General features: G+C 39.7%; 1 protein-coding gene across 9 annotated transcripts in view; it reads right to left on the bottom strand.

Moving 5' to 3' along the window:
• The window catches only part of PRKCZ (protein kinase C zeta), a 158,768-nt gene extending 135,083 nt beyond the window's left edge, over positions 1-23,685 (bottom strand). For 4 of the 9 annotated variants that reach the window (XR_012155570.1, XM_073316898.2, XM_073316904.1 and 1 more), the window contains exons 1-4: positions 23,608-23,685; positions 22,161-22,384; positions 9,182-9,303; positions 1,171-1,260 (exon numbers count right to left, since the gene is read on the bottom strand). Coding sequence is in view for 8 of the 9 variants with exons in the window: in XM_073316898.2 (XP_073172999.1) it covers positions 1,171-1,260; positions 9,182-9,303; positions 22,161-22,231 (283 nt within the window). In the remaining variant the exon portion in view is untranslated. Of the gene's footprint in view, positions 1-1,170; positions 1,261-9,181; positions 9,304-15,239; positions 15,323-17,279; positions 17,427-22,160; positions 22,385-23,607 lie in introns of those variants that run through there. The other 5 variants (XM_073316902.2, XM_073316905.2, XM_073316900.2 and 2 more) reach the window with 4 other exon arrangements.
• Between the last annotated feature and the right edge of the window lie 1,914 nt (positions 23,686-25,599).

Below are 25,599 nucleotides of genomic sequence, written 5' to 3'. Positions count from 1 at the left end.
GCCCAAAAGAGAGGAGGAAGATAATGTAGCTGACATGAGACTCCTGAAAAAACGGAACATATAAACTGATTTTTTATTGGTACGTTCCTAATGTAAACCATGTATTTTTCTAATAATTTGTTGCATTATTCATTTCCATAACATGTGCATTACCCATTCACATAAGGTGTAGATCTAATTGAAAAACTGAAGTTGTCAAAAGCTTCCATAATTGGTTCTTAAAAATGGAAGCACAAGTATTTTATTAAAAATAAAAGTTGAAATAGAGACCTAATGTCAAAATTATCATTTGCCTAGATAGTCTATTTTAGCATTTATATTATATATGACTATATATATTATAGCTTTGTTATCTTTAATGTGACTGAACTGAGCCCTTTGTACTGGTATCTTCCTCTCCAGCAAGCTTGTAAACAAATATTTCAGGTGGGGTTATGAAGACACAAAAATCAGCAATGCAAACTCACTAATCCAGAAACAAACTAACTTGCCCAAATACTTTTTTAAAGTGTATCATGAAGCATACTACCCAAGCAGACTCCCTAAACCTGCAATAAGGTCCACACAGGCAGACTCCTGCACCTGTACAGAGTCCCTCCTGCTTCCATGGGGTTCCACAGAGGATAGGAAAACATCTGTGCAGATCTGATTGCAGGTCTGCAGGGATACGAAGCAAATTCAGAAATAAAACCACCAGTTAAATCCCTCTAAATTCCCGCAGCTTCCACTGGCTGGGAACAGTGAACCGCGGCCACAGGGAGCTGATGGGCTCCATGCCTGCAGACTCTCCAGGTAAACAAAACGTCCTGACCCCACCAGCAGCTTACCCTGACGAGTCAGGAGCCAAAGTTTGCCAACCCCAGAAACATAGGGTCGGTTTATGAAAGGGTCATACAGTTTCTACTATTTTTACCTAGCCATCTTGGGGGAGTCTGCTTATAAACGAACGAGTATATACAGTAGATTACAAACTTACAAAGGATACCAGCCAACATGACTCAGTACATAAAACGACTGCAAGAGTGACCAGAAGTCAGCCCAAATATTTAATTTAACACGTCCTTGCAGCGTTGAAGCTCAGCGAGTATTTATATTGCACAGGGCTCCTGAACTGCTTTATTCCTCCTCACAAGAAATTTAGATAAGGTTCTAAAATTGCAGAGTACTTGCCATGAATAATGAGTCCTTCATCTCCATGATGACAATACAAACGGAAGGCTTCTTCCAGTTCCATCTGAGATGAGATGGTACATGGATCACCTAGCAAGGGGAACAAAAATATGCAACCAAATTTATGACTATGGTATATTAAGTTTAGGATTTAAACTGGTTAGCTGAGAAAATTCAAGCAAAGTTATCATATTATCCTAATAATTTTATTAAGGCCAAACATAATACAGTAACATGAAACTTGTCTTTTTTACTTTACATTTTTAACCAAACTGAAAAGATTAAAGACAAAAACATATAAGAGTTAGGAGATGGTTCTCTTAGGTTGGTACACGTGACAGAAAATTAATTTAAGCAAGCTGACTAACTTCCACGGGGCTGGAGATGGGATCCAAGGACCAGGTTCATTATATCTGAAGGTTTGTTATTACGAAGGCTCGTTATAGCGAGGGTGTACTGTAGTAAACATTATGGTAGTATCCAAAAGCCAAAATCAGGACAGGGTATCACTTGTGCTAGACACTGAACGAGTATAGAGAGGTAATCCCTACCCAAAGTGCTTACAATCTAAAGGAAGACAGACAAAGGGTAGAGGAGGGGAATACATATGTGAATACAGTTAAGAATTGGCACAATTAATTACTGTATTGCGGGGGGGGGTGAATTTTTTGTAATTAGGATTAGAGATTAGGAATAGAAAAGTGGGGGGGAAGGGAAGAGTCACACCCACTTGGCCATGGTCAGCAGACTGGATGTTGCAGGCAACACAACAGAAGAGTGTCTTAGGGAGCAATTTAAGGGAGGTTAAGGTAGTGACTGTTCAGCTTCTATGAGGGAGTTTTTTCCTGTGCATAAAGTTTAAGGGAGAAGCTGTGTGATGGATAGTGAAGGCTGGGAATGCTGACAAAGCAAAAGCAAGAGTCCACTTTAAGAAACGTTACTAGATCAGTCAGGCAGGACAGGAATAAGTTATGAAGAGCTTTAAAAGGGAAAGTCAAGAAGCCATTTGAAGTTCTCTGACCTGCTCTACCAAACTGATTAGAAAAGAATGAAATATTAATGTCAGAGGGGTGGGAAAGAATGGGACAAAATTACAGGGATTACAGTGTATGGAAGAATGGGTCCAAATACTAGACCCAGCCCCTACTTGCATCGTCAGTACTCATGAAGTAGATACTTAGTTCTAAACTGAGACAACCTGCAAGTGGTCAAGGATTCGTTACACTATATATCAGTACCCCAAAAATATTTTGAGGCATGACTGTCCTTGCATTGAGATTAACAAATGGAGAAGTAAGAAAAAGGTCAGGGAGGAAATGTACCTCAATCAGGATAAGTTAGTGGACAATTGGATGAAAATTACCCCCCTCCCCCCCCCCCTTTTTTTTTTTTTTTTTTTTTTTTGCAACAGCATCACATTGCTGACTCTCATTCAATTTGTGATTCACTACTACCCCAGACCCTTTTCAGCAGTACTACCAACTAGCCAATTATTCCCCATTTTCTAGTGGGCATTTGTTTTTCCTTCCTAAGTGAAGTATTTTGCACTTGTCTTTACTGAATTTCATCCAATTTATTTCAGACCAATTCTCCAAGTTCAATTTGAATTCTAATCCTGTCCTCCAAAATTCTTGCAATCCCTCCCAGATTAATGTCATCTGGAAATTTTTTAGTGTACACACCCACTCTATTATCCATGTCATTAATGAAAATATTGACTAATACCAGTTACAGAAATGACCCCTGTGGTGCACCACTAGATATATTCCTCAGTTTGACAGTGAGCCCTTTGAATAGTTTTGCTAGAGGCAAAGCTCATTATCCACTAAATCACCAAGCAACTATCTGTTTACCTTACTTTAGAAGAGCATCAGTCAGAGGCATTTAAATTACATTAACAAAAATGTAAATGCACACAGTGTGCAAAAGTTCAATAGCTAATATAATCTGTGAAGACTGAGGCAGCCAAAACAGCAGGCTGGCTGAATCTAAGAAGAAAGTTTACAACTTGAAGCAGACATTTGAAATGAGATTTGTAATCCAATTGAGATACAAATTCAATTCAAGATTACAAGAGGAATATGCTCATTAGTACAGCACCTGAAATAGTAGAAATCCATGCTCTTTTAAATTAAAGTAAACCTCAAAAAACAAAAAAACCACCAAACATACGAGACAGAAAACCAACACGTCACTATCTCTCTCTCCCCTCCCCCCCTTCTTAGGGTCCACCAAAACATGCACGAGTTACTTCCTCTAATTAAAAGGATCCTGCTTTTTATTAGTAATTAAAATGTCCAACTTGTAGAGTACATTATTCTCCATACACCTCTCCTGATTGAACTGTTTCATATTAGAGATTATTTACTGAAGTGCAATTGGGAGCAGGGGAAACAAATATCAGTGTAGCTTGCTCCAGCTTCCTCAGGATTAGGAATGAAAAGAAAAACTGAGATTAATTCAAAATATTTTCACTACATCTGCTCAATCTTAAAAAAAGAAGACAAAAACAAGACCAACACACATGCAACTTTGACTTTAGGATGCCCTTCTCCGTAGTAGCAGAATTTGAAAATTCCACTCCGCTACTGGGCCACAGTGAACTTTTCCTGGCAAATGGAAAGACAGAACCACTCATAACTGCAGAAATTGAGGTCTTTTTAAAAAAAAGGTTTCTAGCTCTTAGGATTACAAGGATAACCTTTAAAACATGAACAAATATAATGAAGTTTGCATGCAGTTCTAATGTCCCCGCCACAATTAAAAGTTTGGTGAGCAGCAAAGGTCAACGAGACCACACAGTTACATGGCAGCTATTCAGAAACCAGCGGGCAGCAAAGAAGCTGTCAAGAATTATAGCAATGTTATGTTGCTGGTGCTGTGAAAGGCTGTGAGCTGCAGTGAAGGGAGACACTGAAGTTACTCACAAGGGAACAGAACAAAAATGGAGAGCGGGGGGAAGCACAGGGGAGCGGGAATCTATATAGTCACCCCCTACTCAGGGTGGATTTGATTTAAAATCACTAGTCAGGAAGACTCAATTTAATCATGGCTTTCTACCTAAGTGCATTCTTGTTGGTTGTTATAACCTTAATACATATTCTTCACAACTCAAAGATAGATGTAGGTTTCATTTTTAGAAGCTACACACTATACATTTTTAAAGTGATTTATTTTGAAAACTTTTCAGATTAGTTTTACAGCTATATCAGAAAATTAATGATTGTTTGGTTATTTCATTTACCAAAGGTAATTGAAGCAGATATTTATGAAGTCATTGGGAGGTGAACTATCTCCAATTCAACAGGTTAATCATTAATATTTGGAGGATTTTCTTGCCTTGCTGTATTAGGAGAAGATCCCCAGACAGACATTTAAATGGTTTTATTTAACTAAAAAACAACATTGTGTATTCTGGATTTTTTTCTTCAACAGCAAATGCATAATATTTTAACAAAACAAGCATATGAATTTTTGAATTTAGTTAAACATTCAAGTTTTTTAGAATCAGGTTGGTTTCTGTTAGAATTGTTTTTCACTAAAATAGTTAAATGAAATATTAAAAAAATTAAAATAGACTGTCAGCCAGGTCAACAAGAGAAACTTAAAATATTGGCTTCTGCAGCTAACTGTCATCTTCACCTTCGTTTTGCTGGTTGTTCATATTCTGGAAAAGAAAAACAAGCTTTCCTGCTTTTTCAGGTCCCAAACAATTTCTCAATTTGGAATGAATTAGTCAAAAGGAAGAAAATATTCTTTATATACCAGCAGGAGATACTACTGCTGTTAAAAGTGAGATCAAGTTGCAGTGGGGGAGGTTTAGATTGGATATTAGGAAAAACTCTCTCACTAAGAGGGTGGTGAAACACTGGAATGCGTTACCTAGGGAGGTGGTAGAATCTCCTTCCTTAGAGGTTTTTAAGGTCAGGCTTGACAAAGCCCCGGGTGGGATGATTTAACTGGGAATTGGTCCTGCTTCGAGCAGGGGGTTGGACTAGATGACCTTCTGGGGTCCCTTCCAACCCTGATATTCTATGATCATCACTTCAACTATCTCTGAATCCAAGTGCTTAAGTGACTTCTACCAGTTCACTGGTGTGATTTTCTTTAACACATCATTAGCAAACCTATTTCTTGAATGGTTCTTATTCCCAGACTGGGTCTCTTTCACGGCCTGCTGCCATTATAGGTTCTCTTCTAGTGAGAGAATGGTATGGTAGATCTCAAATCAATCAAGGCTACACTCAGAAAGACCCCAAGATTTCTGGAATATGCTGCTCAGTTTCACTTTTGTTTCTACTGCCTGTCCCTCCCTTTTCACATTTATCTCCAGACTTCTCCTCCTTGTTCAGATCTATTCCGCCCCCAACAATCTTCTGTTCATTTAACTTTTCGAAACTTTGCACTTTTAGAGAGGTATAAGGGATTGACTCTGTGTACGTACATTTGCAGAGGGACAATATGGTTGAAGCCTTATTTCTCACCTCTATATATTTATTTAAAAACATGTGTTAACAAGCATGTTCTCTCTGGAGACACAAATCCACAGTTTGAGAACTGCAAAACTAACCATCTCTGATAGTATCTTCTGGACTGAGCACTGAGTCCCATTGGGTAGATAGAAAGATTAACCTAAATAATCTATACAGAAGCCCCTGGAACCCCATAAAATGGGTCCCTAATCCATGAACTATTGGAACTCATTTACAAAAAATGTTTAACCATTACATGAATATATTGTCCCATACTGTAGAATTAGAATTTATAATCCCAATTACATAGGGAGATATCTTTGAGCTATAATGTAATTTAATTAAAACTAATCTTTAGATAAAATACTTGAGGAAAAAAACTGATTTTTATTTAAAAAAATTATTTTTATCCACCCTGCCCCTACTCACAGCAACCAGGAGATTGTAGGTGAGTTAGAGTTGTAGAGCACTTTCAGAGGAGGGAGGAGAGGGAACAGACCACACTACACAAACCTCCCTCTCCACAGTTGCTGAGATGAAGAAGAAGAAGAAACTTCTTCCTTCACTTCCAGCAACTTGAGGAGGAAGAAGAGCGTCAGAAGAGCTTTACATTTGTCAGACAACTATTAGCCCATGACAGATATGAAAAATGTAGTTCCAAGATCAGGTAAACCACCCACATGTTCCGAAAAGGAGTACTTGTGGCACCTTAGAGACTAACCAATTTATTTGAGCATGAGCTTTCGTGAGCTACAGCTCACTTCATCGGATGCATACCGTGGAAACTGTAGCAGACTTTATATATACACAGAGAATATGAAACAATACCTCCTCCCACCCCACTGTCCTGCTGGTAATAGCTTATCTAAAGTGATCATCAGGTTGGGCCATTTCCAGCACAAATCCAGGTTCTCACCCTCCACCCCCCCCCACAAATTCACTCTCCTGCTGGTGATAGCCCATCCAAAGTGACAACTCTCTACACAATGTGCATGATAATCAAGGTGGGCCATTTCCTGCACAAATCCAGGTTCTCACATGCCCCCCACCCCCATACACACACAAACTCGAAAACCTGGATTTGTGCAGGAAATGGCCCACCTTGATTATCATGCACATTGTACTGTCTTTTAGTAAAGGGTTCTTTTAAAGGAAGCCAACATCAATGCATCCACTAGCCCCTGAATGGGATACATTAGGCCAATACTACAGTCAAGGTTGCATCCAATGACCTACTGAAGTAGTAAGGTGGCCGCCAGGTAGAATAATCAACAGAAAAAGGAAAATATGCATCACTGCTACAATTCTTGTCATATGTTCTGTGCAAAACATCAAAAATTGTAAGTGACAAAAACATTTAGTTTTTCCATAACACAGCTGTATCCCCACCTTGAAAGCAAGCAGACACTCATTCCAAAGATGAATCAGGACTAGAAGTAAAATTTTCAGCAGCATCTATGTGACTCATGTGCTTAAATTGTATTGAAAGTCAAATAGGACTTACGCACTTTTTCAAAAAAGTTACTTTGCATGCATGCCAAAGAATATGGGAAAGAAGTCTGAACAGCCTTTCATCAACCTGTGTCATTTTGCCATTAAAACGTTCACCTTAAAGTTGTTTTTTTTTTTAACTTGCTATTGAATAATAAAAGCTTTACAGTTCTGAAGTGCCTTTCGCTTCTCTCTCAAACAAACATGTTTGGAAATACATTTAGACCCATTTTATACGAAGGTAAAGCGAGACAAGAGTCCAATCTTGGCACACATGCAGTTTATGCACAAGATTGGGTTATTTTTGAATAGCAGTATGTGTTGTGGCCATGCCTGCAACCCTCATGACCACCACTGACCAGGGCTGCTGGAACAAATTTGTACAGTGGGGGTACTGAGAGCCATTGAACCAAAACTGTGAGCCCTGTATATGATGGAAACCACTTGAAGACAGGGAGTGCGGCAGCACCTAAAGCACCCCTAGTTCCAGCAGCCATGCCACAGGCAAGGGCATAAGAGATGAGGCAGCCTTGACCACCACTCAGTTCCTTTGCCAATAAGAATCCCAGGTGTTGGGATGCTGTTAAATGAGGATGGAGGGCAGAACATGGAATCTGTGTGAACACCACATCTCAAAGAGCCAGTTACTTTGGGATAAGTAACCATTCTTTCTTCAAGTGATTGTTCACATAAATTATACTCTTGGGGATGTCTACACTGCAGTTAGACACCAGTGGCTGGCCCGCATCAGCTGACTCACACTCAGACTAAGAGGCTGTTTAATTGTGGTATACACATGCAGGCATGAGCTCTGTAGTATTTCAGGCGACTTCCCTAAAGGTCAGTTTTTTCCTCTCACCCTTAAACTAAGGGCCCAATCTGATTCCATTTCACTACTGATTTCAAAGGGACTTTGTACAGGTTCAGGAACCTGCTTGCAAGGCTCTCAATGCAGGATAGAGACTTAAGGAACCTTGTTGCATGGGCCTAATCCCTGGAGAACTGATTTTATTTGCTTCTTACACACAATAACCAAATTAAAGTTTTCTGCTGCAAGGCTTTAGTCAGGGAATGAACATATAAGTTTGCTCCAGCAGAGCCATGCTTCTGATCCCCTGCCATAATTCTTGAGCAAGCAGCACTCAGGATGACTGACCAGCGAGCTGCTACTATCCACAAGCTTACAATTTATCGCAGCCCACTGCAAGATACAGGTGGGCCCTAGAATACTACAGGCTCAGCTGACAATATCTACTATATTAACCTTTCCAAAAGGTGTGGGCAAGGGCCACTACTTTTTACCCCTGCAATATGGTCCTCAGAAGAAAACACTCCGATCAGGATGGCCCAAAGCAATAAAAAAAGAAAAGTTGAGCATTTTGACTAATATTTTTAGATTTAAAAAAAAAAAAGAAAAATCAGAAAAACAGACTCTTGAGACTTGTAGTCCTGGAGCTCTGTCGGCAAGGAACTCTACCCCTTCTCTTCATGCACTCTACAAATTATTACCTAATTAAGCCATAGCCATTAGTAACTTCATGACTTCCTCATGGAAAATGGGGGCTCTCACCCTGTCAAGGCAGTTCATGGACCTCAACAATCAGAACAGATCCACAATTCTAGTTCTTATGTTTGCATTTTCTCCACTTACAATAAAAAAAAAAAAGAAAAAAGAAAATAAGAGCATCTAGGTAAGGAAAGCAACCACCCTGCCACATTCCTTCCCACCATACATTTCCCTGATCACTCTAGTTAAACTGTGCTTCAGATAATTACACTTTGAAAAAGTTCATTTAAAAGGATTAAAAAGTGAATTCAAGTACAGCACAACCTTGGTTATCTGAGCCTCATTTATCCAAACCTTCCTGTTATGTGAAACAGGGTTATGTCCCATGATATCTATAAATTACAATAAAAAAAATGCCTTGATTATCTGAAACCTAAATTAAGCAAATTTCATCAAGCCCCTTGTCTAATATTTTGAGTCATACTTTGCAATATAGAAAACAAGTAAAGATTTAGAAAAGAATCTCATGTGTTTGTAATACCTTCATCATCAATCCACTTGAGGGTAATTGGCTGTTCCTGTTGTAAACTGCACATCTCCCTCACTTCATCACAAAGTTCACCATAGTTCATTGATGCTTCTAAATTTGTTATTAGGATGTCCCTGCAAGAGATGAATTCACAGATTTAAACCACAAAATATAGTCCCTCATTCAGAAATATGGTATCTGACATAAACTGCTTGCTCCAGTAACTGCATCTGTGGAATTTATCCTGCTGAGCTGTGCTCACACAAGCAGCGCTTACACAAGCGGCACTTACTCACTAAAGTAATCCCATTGAAATCAATGGGACTACTTGGACAAGCAAGTATTATTCTTGTGAAAAAGGGCTAGACTGTTATCCGAGGGGGGGATAGATTGCCTTTACATCTCAACATTAGTTTATTATAATAATATTTTACATTAACAACCCTGGCTTTTCAATATCTGCTTTATTGGATGTCAGTTCCTTTGACATAAATCTTAGTGTTTAAATGGGCATTTTAAAATGCCTAGCTTTTGCCACTCCTAAACTAACCAAAGTGATTTTTTCTTTAGCTATATGGAATCAAAGACTGAAACATGTTGGAGTTTATATAGGACTTCGCAGCAGCTCAGAAGTCCCTGCATTATTAAAGAGATCATTTTGATTATGATTATATTCTGAAAAATAGGTTTTAATTCCACATTTTCCTGTACTGTATTTCATAAATTAATTATCCTGAAAATGTGAACTTTTTAAAAAAAATTCACCACACAAAAGATGTCTCTGACCTCCTGAAACTTTACTTAAGATTAAAGAAACAAATGGTGGAAGGTGAGCGAGACCGGAATAAATTGACAAACCACTGTATATAACAGTTGACCAATAGGATGGTGAAAAGGCTACAACAGATTATTAAATTTTAAATCTGACTTATCACATTTATATGGTTTTAACCAGAAGAATGGCAAAGTTATTTCTGGTGTTAGGTGTGTGTGAAAACTTATATTCAATGCTGTAACTTTGAAATCAAACATTTGTATCACACTTCAGCTAAGAACTGTACTTCTTTTAGAAGAACAGTTGATAATTACAAAGTCTCAAGTCTGACGTCAACATGGAACTGTTGAAAGATGATAAAGACGGACAACTAGAATGGGATGCTAAGTTTTAGCTTTTAGCAAGCTGAGTATGCTTTTTTCGGGCGTATTATTTTCCTTGAAGCTGAAGTTTTTAATTCCTTTCTATGACGTTCAGTGTTTCTAGAATGATGAAACTCACACAGTGTAAACCACTTAGTACCCTAGAGAATGTGTGTGAAACTACATCTTGTCACACTAAGCTGTTGCATGTAAAAACTAAAAAAAACATACAAACTAGATCAGGTAAGCAACTGAACATGTGAGGTAGATTTTTCATGTTTTACATTAAAGTTAAAGTACCTCAAGGAAAAGCTACACAAAATAAACATGGGGAGAAAAGCAGGTGTTTGAAGGATGTTCAGAGATACTTTTTTTTGGTATAAAGACCCTCTAGTGGATAACTATGCAACTGCACTTCTCAGTTAAGAATATGTACTTAGAACCACATGTAAATTATTCACATAATGTACTGAAGTCAACAAGGAGACCAGAAATAAGGAGAATAAACTAAACATGATTTAGTTTTGTTACTGTCACCCTGTATGATAAATTGTTTTAGAAAACAAGCTGTCTTACCTACTTCATACATTTGTGTATGTCAGCTGAAAATTGAAACTTTACAAAAGGAAAAGGAGTACTTGTGGCACCTTAGAGACTAACAGATTTATTAGAGCATAAGCTTTCGTGAGCCACAGCATCCGATGAAGTGAGCTGTAGCTCACAAAAGCTTATGCTCTAATAAATTGGTTAGTCTCTAAGGTGCCACAAGTACTCCTTTTCTTTTTACGGATACAGACCAACACAGCTGCTACTCTGAAACTTTACAGTATTCCAGCTTGATTTTCACGGAAACTGTTTAGTCAAAGTGTCAAAAATGTGGAGACTACCTCAAGAAAAATATGCATGCATTATTAGGTCATATTGCTGTAAGTTGTTTGTTTTATGAAGGCAAAAGGAATATTTTTGCAAAACCAATTTTTTAAAATGACTGGAAGTAAAGCTGTGAGCACAATATTTTTTTTTAAATAGTTTCAGTTTCAAATGTAGATTAAAAATGGGCTATATAATCTTTCAACATGGAATTTTTTTTCTTTAGCATTTGAAGAGATCTTAAATGACAGTTTATATCTTAACTAATTATTCCTTATGGAAATGAAAACACAAGCAGGTTTTTAAATATCAATCTGGAAAAGCATACTTAATGTGATAAGCTACCACAATTTACTGAGTGAGACTGAGATGTTAATGTTGCTTGCAAAATAAACAAGTGGTCTGGAGTCCACAAGTACTTCTTAGAGCTCTCAATAATTAAAAGCATTTTAACTGCACTAGTTCTCAACACCAAAGCAGAATCTAGAAGCTTCATGGAGACAAAACACCCTATAAAGACACAAAGACAGGGAAACAAAGTGGGTGAGGTAATACCTTTTATTGGACCAACTTCTGTTAGAGAGAGAGAGACAAGCTTTTGAGCCACACAGCTGAAGAAGAGCTCTGCTTAGCTGGAAAGCTTGTCTCTCCCACCAAAAGAAGCTGGTCCAATAAAAGATTACTACCTCACCCACCTTGCGTCTTTAATGTCCTGGGACCAATGCGGCTACAACACTGCACACAAAGTCACAGTTACTGACCCAGAAAGGTTATCATCTAAGGACCCAGTGCTTCAAGTATAAGCTCAAGTGTTTGTAGGATAGGGAGTATAAACTTTTTAGGCCATTCACCATATCTTCATATATCTTTATATAGTGCTTAACCCAGGTATGTCCTTAATGGAACCATATGCATGTCTGTTTACAGGATTGGGCCCTAGAACTTGGGACATACAAATGGGGACAGGATTCAACATTAACATTTAGAGATTTGAATTTTTTTTTTTTTTTTTTTTTTAAATTCTAGCAACATATGAATTGTCTAGTTGGATCAGATCCAAGGTCCATCTAGTCCTGTATGCTGTCTATGGTAGTGGCCAGTACCAGATAATTCACAGGAGGCCTAAGAATCCTAAAAGCAGGCAGATATAGAATAGTGTGCATCCCCCAAATTTTGTCTCAGTCTGATCTCTGAGAGTCAGAGATTGGCTTAAGACCCGAAGAATGATTTTTAATATCCCCCAAAAATATTTACCATAATTGTAACAACTCTAGTTATCCATTTAAATGCCCAATCCCTTTTTCAATTTTGCTAAATTCTTAACCTCAACAACTTCATGTGGCAATCTGTTCCATAATCTAATTACGAACAAATATAATAGATAAAACTGTGTACAGATAACAGTAGTGCATCTATATCTGGTATGAAGCTACAGACAGGTGGATTTGCTGAGCTGTAACCAAATCGTCAAACTGTACACCTGAGCACATGGTGTGTCATTCAGAAACAGTTCTCAGGGAAAATTAGCCCTCTGCAGACTGTGGAAAGTTACTACTGAAATTAGAAAAAATGGAGAGCAATAAATCAATGAAGGGGACCATCCTCTGGATAAAATAAGTAATTCTGAACCGTTTTGAGATTTGATTTACAGAAGTAGTAATGGAGACACTGCGGACACGTTTCATGTCCTCTCCTCAGATATTAATGTTTCTTACTGGTAGAGTTTGTTTTTAAAGAAATATGAGCACAGTGATGAAGAGGAACCAATGGAAAAATACCAAGGCAAACAAATATTGTAACTAAAAACAAAATTTCCAACTGTTATTTCGAGCACCAAGGTATGCTCTTGGAAGAATATGACTGAACACCACATACTATGATGAGACAGACTGACCGATTTCTTTTAACATAAATATTATTTATTGTCCCTAGGGCAATATCTTAGAAAGAACATAAATCTTGATGTGTTCCAAAAAAAAACAAAAACAAAAAAAAGATGAAGTATTTTCTTTAGATAACTTTGAAATCACTACTATAGCAGGCCTTGCACCAGGAGACAACAGCGTAGAGGCATGTCCCCCAGATGATGGATGGGAGTAGCCTGTCTTGGGGAAATGCAAAGAGTCTTCATCCTATAAGTATGGATGACATTCCTTGTTCCTAGAGGTAAACATTTAGCCATATTAAAAATGCATAGTTTGCCTCAATTTACCAAGCAATCCGGTTCGTTCTGAATCAGTGACCCGTCCTCTTCATTATTTACCACTCCCACAATTTGTGTCAAGTGCAAATTTTATCACTATGATTTTATGTTTTCTTCCAGGTCACTGATAAAAATATTAAATGGCATAGAGCCAAGAACTGATCCCTGTGGGACCTCAATGGAAACACACCCATTCTACGATTCCTCATTTACAGTTACATTTTGAGATCCATCAGTTGGCCAGTTTTTAATCCATTTAATGTATGCCATGGTAATTTTATATCATTCTATCTTTTTAATCAAAATGCTGTGTCTCAAATACCTTACAGAAGTCTAAGTACGTAAGCAAACTTGTTATTTGATAAAAAAAGATATCCAGTTTGTCTAACAAGATCTATTTTCCATAATCCCACGTTGATTTGCATTAACTACATCACCCTCCTTTAATTTATTAACTGAGTCCCCTATCAGCCACTCCATTATCTTCCCTGGGATTGATACTAGAAAAGGGATAACAGATGAAGTGTTGAAATGCAGCAGTGAAATCACAGAACAAGTACAATCTTCAGTACACCTAGGAAGCTTGATTAGTGACTATGGTTCCATCAAGGTTGAGGTTTAAAGGAAATGTGCTTCAGCTACAAGTGCTGCACAGAGCCTGATGAAATTATGGATAAAAACCATTATCTTCAGTACCACTGTGAAAATTTATCATACCGCTGTACTAACAGCATTACTCTATGGTCTGGAAGCAGTTGCATTAAATGAAACAGACATCAGAAATCTGGAGGCAGTAAAGAGGAGAGCTCTTCGCAAGATGGCAATTGAAAAGCAGAATGATATATTCAGATAAATGAAGAAGTTAAAAGGAAAATAAAACGTGATGCCAAGGTAGGGGATTCGCTGCAACTGAAAGATGACACACATGCGGACGCTGTAGAACAAACGAATGACAGTATGCCAAAGAAAATAATAAAGACGCAACAAGGTCAGTCAGACCTAGAGGCTGACCGCTGAATAGATGGCAGGACATTGTACACAGGGACATGACCAGGCTGAGCTTACTGGAGGAACTACCTATGGACAGGAATGAATGGCAACACTATGTTTCCCATGTCTCTAAAGGTGCTTTGGGATGAGATTATAGGAGGAGATTAAGAATGTAATTATTTCCTTTTGAAACTCACATTTTAAAGGAGATAAGAAGTTACAGATCCAGAAAAAAAGTCAATCTAATTTAACCCTGTCCCATACTTCAGTATTAAGGAAACAAACCTTGCAGAATATCCACATAACTTTTTAGCCAGGATCTCATGTATATAACAAGAGCAGTTATTTACATGTAACAAACACCTCCTGTCCAAAAGTTACAACTAATTTTTAGTATGTCTTGTATGGAGGGCCCTTCATACCTGTATCTCGAGGTACCTTACTACGAATTAGGTGAGCTGTAGCTCACAAAAGCTTATGCTCAAATAAATTTGTTAGTCTCTAAGGTGCCACAAGTACTCCTTTTCTTTTTATGAAATCAATAAGACTATGAAAAATACAGCTCAAGTTACAGGTTGTTTCTACTCAGCATGTAACTAGCTCAGTGAAGACAACACAGGAGAGATTGATAGACTCACATAACTATCAAGTCATGCTGTTTTGTAGGTGAAAACTGATTCAGTTCTTACCATGTGTGTGTACCTGCACTGTGACATCATCCACCTTTGGGTATTCCATCTATGTGTTTTCAGTTAGGTTAGCAGATCAACTTCTGATGTTGCAATTCCACTGAATATGGAATTTACTCCGTGCCAAACATCCATTTCAGGATCTGGCCCAGAATGCATGTTACTACAATAGGATACATACCCTGAACTTCTTCTGAAGTCAATGTGAGTATTAGATGCAAATCCTATGGCAGGATCAAGCCTTAAATTATTGGTTTCAGTGTAGCAGCCGTGTTAGTCTGTATCTGCAAAAAGAACAAGAGTACTTGTGGCACCTTAGAGACTAACAAATTTATTAGAGCATAAGCTTTCATGAGCTACAGCTCACTTCATTGGATGCATAGAATGGAAAATATAGTAAGTATGTGTATACACACACACATTGGAAGTTACCATACAAATTGGTAGAGGCTAATTAGTTAAGATGAGCTATTATCAACAGGAGAAAAAAAAAACTTTTGTAGTGATAATCAAGATCTGTGACAGACCAGTCCTCACTTAGACAGCCCGAACCTGAAGCAAATGCTCACCAGCAACCACACAACAAAAAACACTAACCCAGGAACCTCTCCTTGCAACAAAGCCCGATGCCAACTCCGTCCACATGTTTATTTAATGTGATTAGGACCTATGACGGTGTCACTTGGCCACGCCATCAGGGGCTTGTTCACCTGCACATCTACCAATGTGATATATGCCATCATGTGCCAGCAATGCCCCTCTGCCATGTACATTGGGCAAATTGGACCGTCTCTATGCAAAAGAGTAAATGGACAAATCTGACATCAGAAATCATAATATTCAAAAACCGGTAGGAGACCACTTAAATCTTTTACTGAGTGGCCACAGAGGTTGAAGGGTGGCAATTTTGCAACAGAAAAGCTTCAAAAACAGACTCCAACAAGGAACTGCTAAGCTTGAATTAATATGCAAACTAGATACCATTAACTTGGCTTTGAATAGAGACTGAGTGGCTAGGTCATTACACATTGAATCTATTTCCTTAAGTATCCTCACACCTTCTTGTCAACTGTTTAAATGGGCCATCTTTTGTAGATATTATCCAGTTTTTTTTCCTCCTGCTGATAATAGCTCACCTTAACTAATTAGCCTCTCACAGTTTGTATGGTAACTTCTAACTGCAAGCAATGCTCCTCTGCCATATACATTGGTCAAACTGGACAGTCTCTACGTAAAAGAATAAACGGACACAAATCATATATCAAGAATTATAACATTCATAACCCAGTCAGAAAACACTTCAATCTCTCTGGTCACGCGATTACAGACATGAAAGTTGCAATATTACAACAGTAAACTACAAAAACAGACTCCAGCGAGAGACTGGCTAAGTGGCTAAGTCATTATGCAAGGTAACCTATTTCCCCTTGTTTTTTCCTAACACTCCCCCCGTTCTTCAGACGTTCTTGTTAAATCCTGGATTTGTGCTGGAAATGACCCACCTTGATTATCATACACATTGTAAGGAGAGTGATCACTTTAGATAAGCTATTTCCAGCAGGAGAGTGGGGTGGGGGGGGAGAGAAAACCTTTGAAGTGATAAACACCCATTTTTTCCATGATCTGTGTATATAAAAACAACCTCACTGCATTTTCCACTTTTATGCATCTGATGAAGTGAGCTGTAGCTCACGAAAGCTTATGCTCAAATAAATTGGATAGTCTCTAAGGTGCCACAAGTACTCCTTTTCTTTTTTCTAATATGTGTGTGTGTTCCATTCTGTATATCTGATGAAGTGAGCTGTAGCTCACAAAAGCTTACGTTCTAATAAATGTTAGCCTCTAAGGTACCACAAGTACTCCTTTTTCCTTAAATTATTAAAGCTTTTAAGTGGGAGGTGAACTGCCATTCTTTGTACTAATTAGAGAAGTACAGATCAGAAAACTTCTACTGTATTTTGCTCAAGCAGCATCTATTTCTGATGCAATTGCATATAGGATTTATCCAAATAATTACTGTCAATTATACATATACTTTTGAGAGCTACTACATTAAATCTGAATGCCAACAACTACATCAGCTGGTCAGAGCACAGCTGAACGAAGACTATTTGTTGCTAAACTTTACTTAAGAATCCCACTAGATATGCACATTTCCCCAGTCAGAGTTAAGAAGTCAGACTCCATCAAACAGCATAAGGGGCCAATGTTGGGCACATACTTGTATTAAGAGCATTTCTCGCATTCCTGGGATGAGGCATTGCAAAGGTTAGAATCATGCTGGCTAGGGCACAGCTAACCAGAGTCAGATAGTTCCTTTGTAGTCAACAGGATTTAATGCAGACGATTTCAGAGGATTATACATAATCTAGACAACAAAATGTTTTTAAAAATGAAATGAGAAATTACACAAATTTGCTCTATACTTCCGTTTCCATATGCTGGTCATTTCTGTTACATAAGGAACTCTGGTATACCAAAGAAATACAAATGCCATAGCTCCTGAGACTCCATGGAGACACAATCACAACATTCATGATTTTTGCAGCTTCCTTGTCCTTACTTAAACAGGTTATTTGTTTAATCACAATTTCAGAAAGGTATATTGTTCTATCAGCTGGAACTGTAAATTATTTAGCAGTTAACTGAATAACTCTAGATACTAATTCTGAAAGAGTATGTTTTACTACATCTGCATATATGGAAGCAGGAATCCAGAACAGATACTGAAACACTTCAAGTTATGCTTTAGCCCATAAACTGTTTTATATAAACCTGTTATTTAACATAGAACTTTGTGTCAACAAAGCAAAGACAAAATTCAGTAATTCTGGGACCCCTACTTTAAGTGGGACAGATGCTTTGCTCTTCTCCAACTGAGAAGAGCATTAAACAAACGATGGCTAGAATGCTGCAGAGGTTCTGAATGAATTATTGGAGAAAAAAACATTTTTATCTACAAATACAATCTGCATGACTCATGAAAATTACAGAATACTTGTTGCAGGAAGTACAAAGAATGTTCAATACTTTTACTAATTCCTTTTATGATATTCACATTCCTTCCAGTGAATTCTAGTAATGAATCAAATGTTATCACAAATTTCCAATATTCAAAGGTCTGCTTCATTCCTGAACAAAGCCTATACATATACCTGCACACCCCTAGACCTTCCTTCCTGTGCCAGCAAGCAGTCTCAAATTGGTTATGCTAATTCCTCTTTCCATCCACTGTTCTTTTCCCCTCATAGAGCCAAGTAGCTCTCCTACCTTTCTTTATTCCTATATCCCCTTGCAAACATTTGGAGAATTACACATTTTTATATTCTGGAAACACTTATTAGGTTTGAATGTTGTGCATATATACACTGGATATAACATTTGTGGACTACAGTTTCAGAGCAGCTTGCACATCTCAAACATGTAGTACCACTCTAGTGCTACTATAATTAAGTTGAGAACATCCTTTCATCATAAACCCAGACTGACATTGTCTTATAAATTTAGGATAAAGATCTCTATTGAACTGAAACTAGGCACACTTAACAGCACTTGTATTGTGCAAGCCTTTCATCCAAAGATCTCAAAGCTGTTTACAAGTACTCATTAAATCTCCCAAACAGCCCTGTCAGGTAGTAAAACCTTGCTAATTAGCACTAATCACTGCTGATGATCAAAATTTCACAAATTACTGAGCAAGAGTAACACGATAACAGCAGTAATAATGCACCACAAAATATGCTGTGCTCATTTATTTTCACATGTATTCACTTACACATCTAATATAGTAAAAACAAATCTATTAAACATATAATAGCTATATAAATGTCCTGCAATATATTTTGAAAGGTAGTCTTAACAAGAATCCTCACTATAAATAAGGCCTCAATAAATATTTGAGGACATATTTTTGTGCGCAAATTATCACATCTATAATGAAGTGTGAATTAGAAAGGTTCTGGTGGATTTCCATTTTACAGATGGGTAAATTGACACACAGAGATTAAGTGACTGGCTCCTGGTTAGAATGAAAGTTAATGGTATGGCTAGTTTTACAATCAAGGAGCTATCTTCCAGTCCCCCCGCCCTAACCACAAGATTATGCCACATTTCACTGCAGGAGCAAAAATTTTCCCTATATATCCATGGACCCAGTCATTTTGTTTAAGGCATTATTTGCCAATCCTACTCACACATCAGAACAGAGCATGAGGCTATTGATACACTATAGCTTAATTTGACACAAATTATGTTGCTCAGGGGTGTGAATTAGCCAATTAGACACTGATTTAAGTGCCAGTGTGGACAGCACTGTGTCAGTGGGAGACCTTCTCCTGCCTACACAGCTACTGCTGCTCTCAGGGGCTGGAGTAATGAAGCTGACAGGAGACCTCTCCCCCCCCAGCTTAGAGCAGCTACATTAGAGGGCTTACAGCCGTGCAGGGTACCCATAGCCTTAGCAAAGTAATATACGATTAGAATCATAGAATACCAAGGTTGGAAGGGACCTCAGGAGGTCATCTAGTCCAAACCCCTGCTCAAAGCAGGACCGATCCCCAATTAAATCATCCCAGCCAGGGCTTTGTCAAGCCTGACCTTCAAAACTTCTAAGGAAGGAGATTCCACCACCTCCCTAGGTAACGCATTCCAGTGTTTCACCACCCTCCTAGGGGGAAAGATTTTCCTAATATCCAACCTAAATCTCCCCCACTGCAACTTGAGACCATTACTCCTTGTTCTGTCACCTGCTACCACTGAGAACAGTCTAGAGCCATCCTCTTTGAAACCACCTTTCAGGTAGTTGAAAGCAGCTATCAAATCCCCTCTCACTCTTCTCTTCTGTAGACTAAACATCCCCAGTTCCCTCAGCCTCTCCTCATAACTCACATGTTCCAGTCCCCTAATCATTTTTGTTGCCCTCGGCTGGACTCTCTCCAATTTTTCCACATCCTTCTTGTAGTGTGGGGCTCAAAACTGGACACAGTACTCCAGATGAGGCCTCACCAATGTCGAATAGAGGGGGACAATCACGTCCCTCGATCTGCTCGCTATGCCCTTACTTATACATCCCAAAATGCCATTGGCCTTCTTGGCAACAAGGACACACTGCTGACTCAAATCCAGCTTCTCGTCCACCGTAACCCCTAGGTCCTTTTCTGCAGAACTGCTGCCTATCTGCTCGGTCCCTAGTCTGTAGCGGTGCATGAGATTCTTCCGTCCTAAGTGCAGGACTCTGCAAGTGTCCTTGTTGAACCTCATCAGATTTCTTTTGGCCCAATCCTCCAATTTGTCTAGGTCCCTCTGTATCCTATCCCTACCCTCCAGCACGTTTACCACTCCTCCCAGTTTAGTGTCATCTCCAAACTTGCTGAGGGTGCAATCCATACCATCCTCCAGATCATTTATGAAGATATTGAACAAAACCGGCCCAGGACCGACCCGTGGGGCACTCCACTTGATACCGGCTGCCAACTAGACATGGAGCCATTGATCACTACCCTTTGAGCCCGACAATCTAGCCAACTTTCTATCCACCTTATAGTCCATTCATCCAGCCCATACTTCTTTAACTTGCTGGCAAGAATACTGTGGGAGACCGTGTCAAAAGCTTTGCTAAAGTCAAGGAACAACACGTCCACTGCATTCCCTTCATCCACAGAGCCAGTTATCTTGTCATAGAAGGCAATTAGATTAGTCAGGCATGACTTGCCCTTGGTGAATCCATGCGGACTGTTCCTCATTACTCCCTTTCACAGTCTGTAAAGACTAAGTTCTTCATCCCGGTTTTGTCCTCTTCTTTCCAACTGTTACTAAACAAAGTTTCTTATTGAAAAAAATATATATATCCACACTACACACCAAATTACTGACAATGAATACACTGGGGATCAATATATTTTTAGCTTACAAGGAAAAAGGCCAAAACTCAAGTCTAAGTTTAAAAAGTCACTGTCAATTGCTTTTAAGCTAAGTTATATTTAGTAAAAAGGGAGGGAGCAGGATTCAAAACTAGATAGAAATGCTCTCATGATTGTTTTAAATTAAAAAAAAAAAAATTCCCTACAATGTTAGAGGCCAAACAACAAAAGCAACCTGCTGGTGAAGTTGCTAGAAAATGAAAGTGAGTATAAACCAAAGTGAACCTAATAGGTATAACTGCAACTCTGATGTTTGCATTTCACTCAACATGGGCCAACATCATCAATAGTGAAAGGTAAATTGGATTTTTAAGTTCATTTTAAATAACCAAATTTTAAACAGGTAAATATTCTTACTGGATTTACTAATAATTTGTGTAATAAATAAAATAAATAATAAAACACAAACACTTATTTCCCACACCTTCCTAAATATTTCTCTGACAGACAATCCTTTTGAGCTTTCATTAAGATGGTGGTGGTGGAAATCAATAAGCCAAACAATGGCAGTTGCCAACACAGTCTACAATTTTAACCACAGAACTGATTCCACTAATTATGAAAGTATAACACCAGCTATAAATTATCTGCATTACAGTAGCACCCAAAAGGTGTTAACTAGTAACAGGACCCTTTTGTGATAGGTTTTGTAGAAGCCCAGACAATTTCTGCCCCAAAGAGCTTACAGTGTACATCCCCAAACTTTCAATGAGAACTATGCAGGTGGACACAAGCACTCAAGCACAGCCCCACTAACTTAAATGGAAATCTGCCAATGCAGAACTCATTGAAGGACTGGGGCCTAAGGAAAACCAATTAAAATATATTAGCTGTGCCTGGGTTTAACAGACTACATTGTTTTATTAATCTTCAGACTGGATCAGCAAATACATCAATACTTCTGTTTCAAAAACAGATTTGATTAGAAACCAAAAACAAGCCAACCAAAAATAAGGCAGACGCATCTCTCACTAGCTTATAAAGATTCAGGGATTTTAAAAAATGAACATTTTAACATCCAAGTAAATTTACAAACATTGTACACAGAATGATTTGTTAGTATCCATTGGAACCATCAACTCTTTGGTTACTGCATTACTAAATGAGTTCATGGACTATTGTTCGCTGTGAACTGAAGTGACAAACCACACATAAAGCAGCACTGAAAGGACTGTATGACTTACCCATTGTAATGAGCTTTTACTCTGATGAAGTCTCTGTTCAGATTCATTTTCGATCCCATTCTGCTAGGCATGGTACTAATACAGAAGTGTAAATGACAAATACGTTCTGGGCATAAAGATTTGACCAGTTTGGAGGATACAAGCAATCACTAATGTTATGCCAAATTCCAGTGAAGTAGTAAGTGAAATTTACATGTTCTTTTTTCCAATGATATCCGGTCCACCTGCACACACAAGAAAAAATAGAGAGTTTAACAAACACCCAGAAAAACTGGAACACATTAAAGTACAGATGTGGTGCTAGATCTTACAATGACTAAAACACATTACTAACTTTACCCACAATATACCATCGAAATCAATGAGACTACTCACTGCCATAAGGCCCTGGTCCTGCAAAAATATGTCAGCTTTTAATTACTTTTGTCATGCTCTCATTTTAATTTTATAAAAGCTTTTAAAAGCACTTAACAAGCAGAGGGATAAGCATTAAAGAAAACAGTAATGTCAAAAAATAATAAGGCCTGTTAACCTGAATAATTTTGTAAAATTAAGTTTAAGACAAGATAAATTTCCAACTGTCAGAATATTAATCTGTCCCCTCAGATGACAAAACTAGGATCTGAATGCCTCAAGAACAATTTCTTTTTCAAAGTTTCCAAATAAAACTTCGCATATTTCCACTTCTGGCCAAAAGTATTGCAAGAAAAGCTCTTTTTAAGAGACTGGGGAAAGGAAGGAACACTTTATTTACAGAAAAGTTGTTTACTCCTCCTTCTTCTAGTCCCACAGTTTTCATGCCACACAGAAGTTTTTCCACTTTCCCATAGGGAAGAAACACTGCTGTATCCCAGACCAACGTTAACTAGGTCTCTAAGGAGAAGGTTCCAGCTGCAGGCTGGCCTCCCTTTACAGGGTGGGAAGGCCTAGTTATGAACCTGTTTAATAATCTGAAGCCCCCCCAGTATATACTGAAGCAGGGTTGTAACAGCTGGGGGGGGGGGGGGGGAGAAACCACACAACCGACAGGGTTTGTCAGTCTTTTGAGTATTGGGGTCATTCCTCCCCAGGTGGCTCTGGTTCAGAGAAAGCACGGCCACCCCTCTACAGGCTGGGTCCCACTAGCCGCTTGGCAGGTGTTGCTGGTCCTAGGCTCCGAGTCCCAACTCGGGGCGTTGTGGTCTCTGCACTGAGGAGCCGGGCAGTCTCCCTGCCCCACGGCGGAGCGGAGGCGCTCCCCCGCTGGGGGGCCTGCCCCCCGGAGAGCGTTCCGCGCTGGGTCACGGCCGGCGTGTGTGTGTGTGGGGGGGGGGGGGCTGGCTTAGTGCCCGCAGGCTCCTTGCCCACGCGGGGGTGCCCCAGCTCGGCTCTAGGTCTGGGGTCCCAGCCGAGCGGAACGAGCTACGCCCCCCAGCACAGGGGCGGTGAGGGGGGCGCTATCTCCTACCTGCTGCGGCGCCAGCTGAAGTGGGTCCCCCCCAGGCGTGCGGCCCGCGCCCCCCCGCCCGCCGCCGCCGCCGCCGCCAGCCCCTCAGCCTAGCCCCGCCCCGGCTTCTCCCGCCCCCGGGCTAGAAGTTGCCCGAAGTCCCGGCAGGAAGTTGGGGTCGGACGCGGTTCCCCCCTCCCCGCGCCTTCGGCCCCCCTCCTGAGGCGGCGACCCAGGGCCCGGCTCCCCCCCGACTTCCCTTCCCACCCCGCGCCCGGCTCAGCGGCGACCCCCGCCCGGCGGCTGCAGCGGCCCCAGCGCCGCCGCGACTCCTCCGAACATGGCGGCCCAAGCCAGCAGGTTAGCGGCCGCAGCAGCCAATGGAGCGCCTCCCACCCTACCTGCCGACCAATCGCAAGCGCCGCCCACCTGAAACCAATCCCCAGAGGGATACCGCCCGGGCCTGGCCAATCAGAGATCGGCACCCGTTACCTGGCGAGCTGAGGCGAGGCAGCCAGTCATAACATAGGAGGGGGCAAGGAGAGCACCTGCAGCCAGCGGGGAGAGGGAGGGACACTAAGCTGCCGAGGTGGGGTGGCAGGGTTCCCACCGGGGGGCTGAGGAGATGGGGGTACGGGGCTTGGTGTCTGGATTCCTGAGTCCTGGTTATAGGTGGGTCAATGGGAAGTGAGTCCTGGCTGCAAGGGCTCCTGGGTTCTATTCCCCTTGCTACCACCAATTGACCTTAGGCATATCCCTTAACCTCTGTGCCTCGATTTACCCCTCTCTAAAGTACGCTACAGTTGGAAGTGGAAGCTTAACCCATTTGTGTTTCCAAAGGGCTTTGACATTCTCAGCTGGAACACACTGTGGGAGTAGTGTGGTCATAATCGCGTGGGGCATAGGATCCAACTCCACCGAATCAGGGTAGCATAAAAACAATCCTGTTTCTGTAGCATCCTCAGTAAAAGATGGTAAGTCAGTGATGTCAATGGTAGATCATGCCCAGTGTATTCCACTCTTCAGTATAAGTGTTTTCATTCTTAATTTTAGGCCTTTAACAAATACTTTAAATATATATTTTTAAAAGCAAAAATATTACTTAATATTGTTATGTAATCATTTTCAAGGCTCTCTTAGAACAGTAGAGGTCTCCACATCCCTCGGTAAAAGGCATCTGTTGCAAGCCAATTAATAAACTCATTTACAAAGAGAAATCTCAAAGTGGGATCAGAATCTAGGTTCCCAAGTGAGAGATTTTCCAGTTTCAGCTAAAAGAACATCTCTACTATCTCAGGAGGTTTGCAACCTTTTAAAGGGTAAGATACATGATGACAGGATCAAATGTATCTGAGCATAACTGACAAACCAATAGATTAGATACTGATAATATGTTACAACAATTGTTTTTGTTTCAGCTAGGTATTTCACTAACAAAACAGACACAATCCAAAGATTATCTAAATAAACCCATACAAGAGGAAAAAAGCAATCAAAACAAACAAAATGAAGATACAAAGGAAATAACTAAACAAACAATATTAAGAATAACTCCAAAGAGCTAACCCTGATAAAAACCTGAAACAAGTAAATAAAATACTTTTGCCTGAACAGCTTCAAAAACAAGCTGCAGGGAGTCCCTGTCCTACAGAGCCTCCAAAGTGTATCAAAAGAGACATCGATGGCCGACCTGCCCATTGGCTCAACTCAGTGATTTTTCATTATAGGTTATGCATAGATTCTTTTGATCTCTCCATCCTTCTGTTTCTAGGCAGTGAGGCAATGTGGTTAATACCCAGAGCATGAGATTAGGTATTAGAACTACTGGGTTCTGTTCCTTACTCTTCCACTGGAGGCGTCATAATTTGCACTTTGAAGATGAAAAGTATTGCATACATGTTAAGCACTAGTATATGTGACCTGTGTGACTGCTGCTTGTCATGCTGGTTTTAATCTTATTGTTACTTTGTGCTCTCCCTTCAGTCAGTTTCATCCACCCGTTGATTCTCATCC

The sequence above is a fragment of the Lepidochelys kempii genome, chromosome 18, assembly GCF_965140285.1.
Source record: "Lepidochelys kempii isolate rLepKem1 chromosome 18, rLepKem1.hap1, whole genome shotgun sequence".
Classification (NCBI taxonomy): Eukaryota; Metazoa; Chordata; order Testudines; family Cheloniidae; genus Lepidochelys; species Lepidochelys kempii.
The sequence above is the reverse complement of the archived record's forward strand: the minus strand, read 5'-3'. Positions and strand labels throughout refer to the sequence as shown.